At 50.9% G+C, this 10,975-nt stretch overlaps 1 protein-coding gene across 1 annotated transcript; it reads left to right on the top strand.

Moving 5' to 3' along the window:
- The first annotated feature begins 8,374 nt into the window (after positions 1-8,374).
- LOC119338250 (exopolygalacturonase-like) lies at positions 8,375-10,234 on the top strand. Its single transcript, XM_037610546.1, has 3 exons — positions 8,375-8,603; positions 8,689-8,997; positions 9,135-10,234. The coding sequence occupies exons 1-3, from the start codon at positions 8,403-8,405 to the stop codon at positions 9,885-9,887; spliced, it is 1,263 nt and encodes a 420-aa protein (XP_037466443.1). The 5' UTR covers positions 8,375-8,402; the 3' UTR covers positions 9,888-10,234.
- Positions 10,235-10,975: the final 741 nt, after the last annotated feature.

Below are 10,975 nucleotides of genomic sequence, written 5' to 3' on the forward strand. Positions count from 1 at the left end.
TCCTCCAAATAGACCTGCCAATTTCTACCTTGTTAGGAGAATTCAGATGAGTCAAGGGTAATCAGCTGTGGGGAACTGGGGTCATGCTTAAGTCATTGCCGCTAATTGCCTCCACAGGACGAATTGGGGGCATAGGCTGGTTCCTCACCACACAATTTGGGAAAAGAGGAGCTTTTGCAATGTTTCGCTGTTTCTGCACATACCACCAGTTCGCCCAAGTTGGTGTCGATTCAGTGCATCTAAATTGGCACCTACTGAGTAGACAGGTTACATACCAATGTTTGTCCATGGTTCGTGCTATGTGTCGATGTATTCTTCATTCTTTAATGCACCTGTGTATTCACAATATAAAGTTGATCTATACATGCATGGCAAGCTTTTGTAAAATAAGAAAATAGGTAGGAGTCAAAATATTGTAGGACATGTGTTATGCAGTGTTGATCTATACTTTAATGCACCTGTGTTCACGCATGGCCAGCTTTATGTAGCAGTGTCGCGTGTGACCTCAAAAAAGGCTTTGAAAATCCTGATTGAAAATGAAGATGGTACTACTAATTCTCAGACCAGGAACATTGTGTTTCCTGAGCTCTTCCAATCCATTTCTTAGAATCCATGCCGGTGGTGTCTTCTACAATATGTGCATTATTCTATTTACCATGTTTGCTATGGCCGACCAGTCTGTTCTAGCTATTTCATGTGGTCGTCCGATATGTGTGGTGCCAACTGCCATTTCTTTGGTAGCTGATGTCAATAGTCTTTTGGTTCATACAGCTTAGTGCCTCATATATGAATGCTCTTTCTGGGTTTTTCAATTTCTCTTCCCCCTATCTTTTGCTGACTACACTGATTATATGCCTGTTCTACACCGATGCTCTTTTTTTATGTTGGTCCTATGTCATGGGTGTCAATATCTACTACCTATTTACTGCTTGTTGTGCAAAATCTTTTGGTTATTGCAAATCATTCCCTGTTGTATAAAGTTTGGTTTTAGTCTGTTGCATTTTGTTGGTTCCTATCTTGTCAATGTATACAACAATATGCTTTCTTGGTGGCCATTTGTGCTTCACATTTTTTGGGTATGCTACTTCTCTAATGAGTGGGTGCATCTCTTCTTTGTTTTATCATTCTATATTGTTTTCCTAACCTTTTTGGTATTCTGCTTTCTCCTTGCAGATGGCAAGCACCATTTTGGTGGTTCCTATCTTGCCAATGTCTACAGCAATGTGTGCGTCCTCTGTCTCATCTGTGGCATTACCGTAGGGCAACTCATAATGGGCTTATCAAGCATACTGACCTTGTGATGATAGATAAATAGGTTGATTTCAGTGCCGTTCTGATAAATATATTTTTAGCCCTATGAATTGAAAAATGAGTGCTTCTTGGTTGTTTCTGTTGTTGGTCCAGAAGATTCTTGGTGCTTTTAGTGCAGTACTATACTATGCTCCTTGGCACTTCTTGCTGTGTTAACTAAATGGTTTAGTCCTACGCTTCATAGAAGCAGTTTTAACTAAATGTAATGAACTAATTAAGTGCCTTCTTTTATTGTTGGCTAATCCTTTGGTTTTATCGCATGCTACATTCTACTCTCTCCGTTCGTAAATATAAGTCTTTCTAGACATTTCAAATGGGCTACAACATACGGATGTATATGATGATATGCTACCACTCTAATAAGTCCAGGCACTATAAACCCTATGAACTTAATAATGATACTCTGCATGCTATGAGTAAAGTGCTCTATTTTTGAATTTGTGTTATCTTTCTAAAGAACTTGTCCTTTTTTTGAATGTTCTGTTCATAATATATTGGCTCCAGTGTTTTGATTCTTCTCTTCTGATTCATGTAACAGGGCGACGGCCGAAGGCATGATGATAGTTCTATTGCTGTCCTAGTGTAGCGAAGGTAGCCTAGTCGACTATGGTCGCGTAGTTAGTCATGCATACAGTTTCATCTGACTGGAGCAGGAGCCCAGTTTGTGCTGATTGTCAATTCTCATTGTGATTGTCCCTATATCTGTGTGACTGATTGTATTTGTATCTGTGTTGTAACTGTGTCATGACAGAAGGAGCCCAGTATATTTGTATGACTGTGATTGATTCTCGCTGTTGTTATTTGAAATATTACTTGTGTTTTCTGTCTGTTCTTATTTAAACATGGTTATTTATTTCTGTCAAATTGTCAAATTGTAATCTGAATAATATGATGCTACCAAAAGGGTCCCACTTTAATAGAACCTGACAACTGGGACCCATCTAAGTAGTGGACCCTTCTTTTGGGAAAAAGAAAAACTAAATTCGTTTAGACAAAAAGGCCACAACCCAACAATAAAAAGGCTGCAATATTGGGCTTGGCCCATGAACCCAACCAAAAATTGACAGACAAAAAAACACAAATAGGCTGAATTGTTGGGCTAGGCCCATGTAGAAAACCGAATTGGACCGGGCTGAATCTTGTGCCACATCAGCTTGCCACGTTGGATGCCTACGTGGCTTGGGGAGGTTGCTAGTGACCAAAACGCCACAGTAGGAATATTTTGGTTGTAAACGTCCATGACCTTCTCACTGAGAAGGTCGCTATAGTCAGTTAACGACCGTCAGCTTTTGACCTTCTCTTTTTGGTTACAAAAAGGTCGCAAATGAAAAATCATGACCTTTCAGTGACCAATAGTCAAGGTCACAAGTTGACATATTTCTTGTAGCGAATAATCATTAAGTTCAACCATAATGATGGTGTCGTCCGCATATTGTAAGTGAGAGATGCCATTAGGAATGAGATGAGAACTAACAGGACAAAAGTGTCCAGCAGCCGCAGCACGAGACATAATGTGGGAGAGAGCATCAGCCACGAAGTTGAAAATCAAGGGAGACGCCGGATCACCTTGTCTCAAGCCCCTACCATTCGCGAAGAAATTACTAGTCTGACCGTTGACGGCCACTGCCGTATGTCCCCCAGTAACAAGTTGCATCAGGCGGTAGACCACCGAGCCCTCAAAGCCCTTGGCCAGCAAAACTTGGCGAAGAAAGTTCCAGCTCACCGAATCATAAGCCTTTTCAAAATCGAGCTTGAGAACCAGAGCCTTGGTGTTCTTGCTACGAAGGTCATGGATTATTTCGTGAAGGCAAAGCACCCCATCCAAGATGAATCTCCCCTTAATGAACGCAGATTGAAAAGGGCTAATCACCTGATGAGCGATCGGAGAAACCTTAACAGCCATACCCTTGGCAGGGATCTTAGCAAAGTTGTTAATAAGAGCAATAGGCCTAAATTGGGAAATTATGTCAGCGCCTTTGACTTTAGGGATGAGGGTAAGAACTGCGTAGTTAAGTCTCGAGATATCTACAGTCCCCAACCAAAACCCTTGAGTAATAGCCAAAATTAGGCCTTTAAGTTGAGGCCATAATTGCCGGAAAAAAGGAATGGAGAAACCGTCAGGGCCTGAAGCCGCATTATAATTGGTAGAGCGAATCGTCTCAAAAATTTCCTCATCCGTAGGGGGGATTAGCAGGCTTTCATTATCAGCGCTCGAGGGTTGATCACACGGGGGCTAGAAGGACACAACCAACTTAAAGCCTAGCTCAGGTTTAGCCGCTAGAAGGTTAGAGAAGAAACAGACCACATGCCGCATAATCACCAGGGGGTCAGAAGTCCTGACACCGTCAATAATAAGGCTGTCAATAAAGCATCTCCGCCGTCTACCATTAGCAATAGCAAAGAAATACGCCGTGGGCAATTCCCCCTTAAGGGTCCAGTTGATAGTACCGCGTTGTTTCCAGTAAACTCCTCCTGCCTATGAATGCCCAACAACGCCTCTTCTAAACCATACCGATATTGCCATTCATCCGGGGACAGTCCAGCTAAATCCGCACATTCGTCCAGAACTCCAATCTGAGCCACCAGCCTTGCTTTGTCACGCCTTGACTCAGCAAATTGGTTTTTGGACCAACCTCTAAGGAATCTACGCAGGAAATAGGAGCATTGGTGCCAATCATCCATCAGGCCAAAAGACCGACGCGTAGAAGAAAGGAAAGACAAAATCTTTTGAGCCACCAAGTCATTGAAGCCCTCGACTTGAAGCTAGGAAGCATCAAACTGAAAACTCGGGACACCCATAGAGCGCGTTCCATCATCTAGAATCAGGGGGGTGTGATCGGAACCAACACAGGAAAGGGCCTTAAGACTTGCACGAGGGAATAAAGGGTCCCATCTAGGGCAAACAAAAACTCTATCAAGGACAGAGCAGATGGGAGGGGGGGGGGTTTGATGGTTAGACCACGTGTACCGGGCTACGACCCTAGGAATCTCACGAATAGCCATGTCCCTAATGAAAGCAATGAAAGCATCAGCCAAGGGCCACGAGAAGTTAGGAGAACTCTTGTCGGAGGTAACCCGAAGCAAATTAAAATCACCCCCGACCAATAGGGGTAGCTGGCAAGATTCAATCTTAATACTAAGCTCATCTAAAAAAGCATAAGACATCGCATGGTCAGCCGGACCATAAACCACCAAGATTTCCACCAGGGAGTTGAGAGAACGAATAGAGACCACCATGCTAGCCCAAAAGATGCCATGGTCGAAAGCCACAAAATCAAAAGTACCTTTTTTTGGAGCCAAGCAGAAAACCACCCGAATGACCCGCCGAGGCCACAAAATTCCAATGAAATCTATCTATCCCAGCAATTGCTGATAGTTCGCTAGCGGAAAAGGAAGGTTTGAAGGTCTCGACAAGGCCAATAAAATCAACATTCTCAGAACGAACTAGGTCCTTAAGTTGGTCTCTGCGCCCCCTAGCGCAGAAGCGTCTAATGTTCCAGAATAATGCCTTCATTTATACGACAAGTTTTTGATACGGAGACTCGACCTGCTCGGGGCCATGCAGGATTTTGAACCCTTCCCTACCCCGCGTTTAGAAACCACCGAAGGAGCATGACTCCTGTCATCTCCCCCCTCGTCCCCACCGGCCACAACTAGTGGGGCACCCGAGCCCACCCTAGCCTCCTTGGCTTTCGCAATATCCGCCTGGGCGGTTTCATTCGCCCTAATAATACCAAGAATAGACGAAGGAGAACCCAAACTAGAGTCTAAACATATGCCCACGTCGTTTAAAATATTTAGCAAGTGATCATCAGATTGAGAAGGGAAAACTAAACGAACAGGAGAGGAAATCGTAGGGGGGGAGGGAGAGGGAGGAGAGGACGAACCTGAAGGGGGCAGATCCCGAGCCGCGACACGCCGAGCAGCCCGGTCGTTGACCACGCGCTCACCACTGTTGGAGACACGACCACTCTTGCGAGCCGTGAACGCAGGCAAACGCACAGGAACGGGGCGAGCACGAGCGGGAGAAGCCGCAGCAGAGGACGGGCCCGAGGCCATGCCCATATCAGCCTCGAGCCTGCGGCAAAGCCCAGCCGCGGACTGCCTAGAATCACCAGACGCACGACTCTTGGCGGAGTACTTCTTGACAGAGGATTTCTTCTTCTTTTTGAGCGCCGCCGGGGGAAGATCTTCAATTCCAGACAGGGAGGGAGAAGCGGGACGGGCAGGGAGGTTGGAGCACATCGCTGAAAAAGGCGTGCCCTTTGCCCCACCAGCAGCCGCCTCCCCCCGCCCAGATCAGGCGCCGATCCCTGGACCCCCTTGCCAGCAGGCGCGTTCTCCTTGAGCATGCCCTGGTCTTCGGGTGAGAGGCCATCCCACTCCGACTGGGTGAACCGGGGATCAGACCCGCGCATGGAATCGTCGAGGCAGCTATCCCCATCCTTGCTCTTGTCGCCATTGTCAGAGGCCGGGGGCGGGGGAGGGGGAGGAGGCGACATCGTGCCCGAGGCCCCCTCCACCCGCACATGGAGCCGGAAGCCGCCGGCCGCAGGGAAGACGTCGAGGGCGCCATGAATGCATAGGGGGTCCACGCACTAGACCCGAAGCCTAGCTGGCCCCAGGATCGCCAGAGAGTCTTGGTCAACTTCGATGGGTTTACCGATGAGAACTCTGAAAGCCATCAGGAAAGCCGTGGTGCGCATGCTCGGAGGGACATCTTCAACCAACACCCACACGTCAGACAGGGAGGAACTAGCCTTGGATCCATTAGAGGCACCTTTGACCGATACCACGAGTTGATTCAGAGGCAGCGTGAAACTCGAGCAGGAGGATATCATCCGGAGGCTCTCTTTAGAGGGGAAAGTCGCAGCAAATTCAAACTCAGAGAGTTGGCGGATCTGCCAATCCCATCCACCCTCATCCCATAACTTAAGCTCATCGAGAAGGATCTGTGGAGAGATGCGTTTAGCCTGGACGGAAATAATGCCAACATTGGATAGAGAGGGGATGGGAGCGGCCTCAGGGATCCCCCTATCTAGAGTGAAGAAAGAACAACCAGGGAGACCGGTGCCATAATGAACAAACGCAGGAGGCTTGACACGATTCTGACAGTCCACCGTTAGGTGGCCGTCTTCCCTACAGATGAGGCAGAAAGGAGGGTTATCACAGCGCGATTGGAAATGGCCAGGGCGATGACACGCAAAGCAAGTGAGGATGGGGGTGGAAACTTGGGATTGGGGAGGGATGCGACCAACGCCACGAGGAGGAGGAGGGAGGAGGCCATCCCCAGACGAAGCAGGCCCAGATCCGGAACCCTGACCCGCCACGGGGCCGACCAGACGCCGAACCGGAGCCCCCGGCGCGCCTCGGGGGAAGAAGCGGGTCGGCCTACCCCCAGCCAGTGCCCGCACCGGAGCGCCGCCCCGGGGAGCAGCACCGAGCGGAGGGGACACCAGGGCGGGCCCCGACGAACCCTCCCTAATGGCCGCCGCCGCCACCTCCCAGGGATCGGCCGAAACCGAAGGAGCACTAGATGCAGGGGGAGAGGCGCCGACGGGCCCGACCCAGAGGCGCGGGGAGACACGCCAGCGGACGCCGCCGCCGACCCCGCCTCCGGAGCGAGCGAGGCCTGGAGCTTCGTGCGAAGAGCCGCCTCGTACTCCAGATCCACGTCCACATCACCAGAACCGCCGCGACCCCGCTTCTGCCCGGAGACCGCCTCACTGGAGGATGCACGGGAGCGGTCCATCGCCGCCACCACCGCAAAGGAGGGGGAGAGGGGAGGAGGAGGAACAGATGTGACGAAGCGCCGGATGGGGAGACGATGGCGGAACAGATCTGAGGAGGATGCAGGAAACCATAGAAATGGGGGAACCGCACCCCTCCGCACCCATAAATACCCCGATCGAGCCAGGCCCGAATCGGTACATGGCCTTACAGGAGGGGTGGGCTGGACCTGGGCCGCCCGCAGCCCAGGATCCAAAGAAGGGAGGGAGGGGGAATCAGAATAGGACGCTAGAACCAAGGCCGAGGCCAGCCCACCAGGCCCAGCAGCACCCACCGGGGCCCGCGCCACAGGAGGGGGAACCAACGCCTCCCCCGATCCTAGATCTAGGGTTGGCTCCGGCGCCGGAGCCGCCAGAGCAGCGGAGGCCGCACCCAAGGGCGAGCCAGCACGAGAACCCACTGGAGAGCACGAAGCCGATGCCGACGCAGACCGCAGCGGGACCGCAGGCGGGGACCAGCACGAAGCACGCCGCCGCCCACGCGCGACGCGGCGCCACCCATCTTCCTCCACGGAAGGCCAGAAAGGCCGCCCACGCCCACCGGGCGCGAACTTGTGCCGGCGAGCGGCCACCACAGCCCCAGGGGGGAGCACGCCGGAACCGGGCGAGGCAGGGGAGAAGGGGCCTCAGAATCCAAGCCGGAACCATCCGAGTTGAGAGCCCAGAACTTATTAGCCCGGAGAGGGGCGATGAGGACAGAGCGAGGAGGAGAGGCCAGAGAGCAGGGGGGCTGCGCGCGACGCCGGAGCGGAGCCCGGAGGCGTGCGTGGGGGGGGGGAGGGGGAGGAGGAGGAAGCACAAGGCAGGGGCGCCGCCGGGACTGCGCCACACACCGGAGACGCCGCTAGGGGGAGAGGGAAGAGGGTGGAGAGGAGAGCCATCCTCTCGACCAATTCGCATCCTTTTTATTATATGTGATTGTCCTATTTATGTTATAGTTTAGTTTTTCTTCTCATTTTTATTTTCATTTCCCATGCCTACAACACCTTATTTGGGATGAAATGTTGGGGAGGTGTTGTATCCCATGTACTGTATGAGATGGAGCTTTTTTTTTGAGAGAGATAATACGAGAAAGCAACATGGAATCAAAGTAGCAAAGGTGATCCTAAAATAACCAGTGGACAGCAATCCGGTTTAGCTGGCAACCACAACCTGAAAATAGCAAATGAGCATGCATGCCATGAGCATAGCGAATAATCAAACCAAACACCTGTCGCCCCTGAACAGATGTGTATATAAGGTTGGGCTCTGAAGCTCCTGGCCTGAAAAGGATCAAGGATCGTGGAGGATTCCACAGCCAAAATGGCGTTCAGGAACGTTGCGATGAGAGTCTTGTTGCTCCTGGCGGTGGTGAGCGCGGCATATGCTGCCAAAGGCAAGGCGGAGAAGAAGGAGAGCGCAGATGGTCCGGCGGCGTCCGGTCCGGCGGCGTCCGGTGAGGGCGGGGAGTACGACATCACCAAGCTCGGCGCCAAGCCCGACGGCACAACAGACTGCACCGAGGTACGTAGGTGCTGAAGGAGAGAGAATATAAGAATGATGATGGATCGATGGATCATGTGGTGGATTGCATTGCAATTGCATGCAGGCGGTGGAGGAGGCATGGGCCTCGGCATGCGGTAGCACCGGGAACCCGACCATCATCATCCCCAAGGGTGATTTCCTGACTGGAGCTCTGAATTTCACGGGGCCGTGCAAGGGCGACGGACTCAACATCAAGCTGGAAGGCAACCTGCTAGCTTCCAACGACCTGGCCAAGTTCAAGTCTAACTGGATCGAGATCATGCGCGTGAAGAAGCTCTCAATCACCGGCAAAGGCAACATCGACGGTCAGGGCAAGGCCGTCTGGACCAAAAACAGCTGCCAAAAGAACTACAACTGCAAGATATTGCCAAACGTACGTACGCGTGCATAACATTATACAGTAATAATTAATTGTAGGTATGAGTATTCGTGCGCGCATTCTGCTTAGTATCAATGCAAGGAATGCTATTCGTATGTACGTAAATGTGCATGCATACATGTACCATGCAGTCGTTGGTGCTGGACTTCTGCGACGACGCGCTCATCGAAGGCATCTCTATCATCAATTCCAAGTTCTTCCACATGAACATCTTCCAGTGCAAGGGCGTGACCGTCAAGGACGTGAAGGTGAACGCGCCCGGGGACAGCCCCAACACCGACGGCATCCACATGGGCGACTCGTCCAATGTCAGCATCATCGACACCACCATCGGCGTTGGCGACGACTGCATCTCCATTGGCCCCGGCTCCACACAAGTCAACATCAGCGGTGTGACCTGTGGCCCAGGCCATGGTATCAGCATTGGCAGCCTCGGGAGGTACAAGGACGAGAAGGACGTGACCGACATCACCGTCAAGAACTGCGTGCTCAAGGGCTCCACCAATGGCCTCCGCATCAAGTCGTACGAGGACGCCAAGTCACCCCTCGTAGCATCCAAGATCCACTACGAGAACATCGAGATGGACGACTCGGGCTACCCGATCATCATCGACCAGAAGTACTGCCCCAACAAACTTTGCACCTCTAAGGGCGACGCCGACAGGGTCACCGTCAAGGACGTTACCTTCAAAAACATCACCGGCACCTCCGCCACCCCCGAGGCCGTCAGCCTGCTCTGCTCCGAAAAGAAGCCCTGCGAAGGCGTCACAATGTCCGACGTCAAGATCGAGTACTCCGGCAAGAACAACAAGACCATGACTGTCTGCACCCACGTCAAGGTCACCGCCACGGGAGTCGACAAGGCCAACACATGCGACGCCTGAACCATTATACCACCCTGCGCGACATGATTTCTTTTCTCGGTATTTCCATTTTCGAATCCACCTAGTGTACTAGTCCTCTCTGTTCTTTTCTTCTTTTTGCGATCTCGGTCATTTCTCTGTCAAGACTCGAGAGAAGATACAGAGCAAAGCCAGGAGATCGTCATTTAGTTTACTTCATGGATTGATCACTTACCTTTATGTAGCTAACACAAATATATGTATGTGCCAGCTCAGAGCCACTTGATCCATGTAGTTTTGACGATTTTGGCTTTTATTTGTCTTGTTGATACTCGTGCCGGCTGGTAAACCCTGCCGGAATGAAGGCATTTTATTTATTTATTTTTTGATCCTGTGATTTATTGGGTACTGGTTTTCACATGTTACCACTCTTTATCCTTTACTTGCAGATTCACTAGTCAAAAGTGGTCTACTCAAATACAGCAGTATGGCCTCATCCACCTTCTCATTACCTTTGAGATTTTCAGAAATAGGCAAGAATTGAGTGGAGAGAGTGGCATGAAAATTTGTGGACTCCCCTTATGAGATAGGGATTTCTATTTTGATGCTCCTCCTTCCTTAGTTCTTGCCCCGCTCATCTAACATCGCTCACTTTTGCCCTCCTCTACTCACCTCCACCTCACAAAAGACCAATCGATGCATTGCCGTCGGGTCAAATCCATTGACCGTTACCTCGCCCGGTACCGATGCATGGGAGCGACTTGTACGACCACATGCATTCACATGATAGGTTGTTTCCTGCACAGTCGCGTGGGACCCACCACTACGACGCATGCATTATTGATTTCGTGTCACCGGCCGTTTTCTACACAGTTTGTGACTGACATGTGGGACCCACCGTTATGCAAAATTGAATTAGTGTCGCCTGTTGTTTCCACATAGCGACTTCTCGCGTTTTCGTACACATGTAGTTGAATCGCCGTCGCCCATTAATGGTGGGTTAACGCCACAACCCACCCCCTGCCATATATGCAGCCACCCATCCCATTTCGCCGCTTGCCTCCACAACCTTATTTGCCGCCACCACTGCAAGACAAACCCTAGCCCTCCTATCCCACCTCCTCTTCTGC

The sequence above is a fragment of the Triticum dicoccoides genome, chromosome 7B, assembly GCF_002162155.2.
Source record: "Triticum dicoccoides isolate Atlit2015 ecotype Zavitan chromosome 7B, WEW_v2.0, whole genome shotgun sequence".
In the NCBI taxonomy this organism is placed as follows: Eukaryota; Viridiplantae; Streptophyta; class Magnoliopsida; order Poales; family Poaceae; genus Triticum; species Triticum dicoccoides.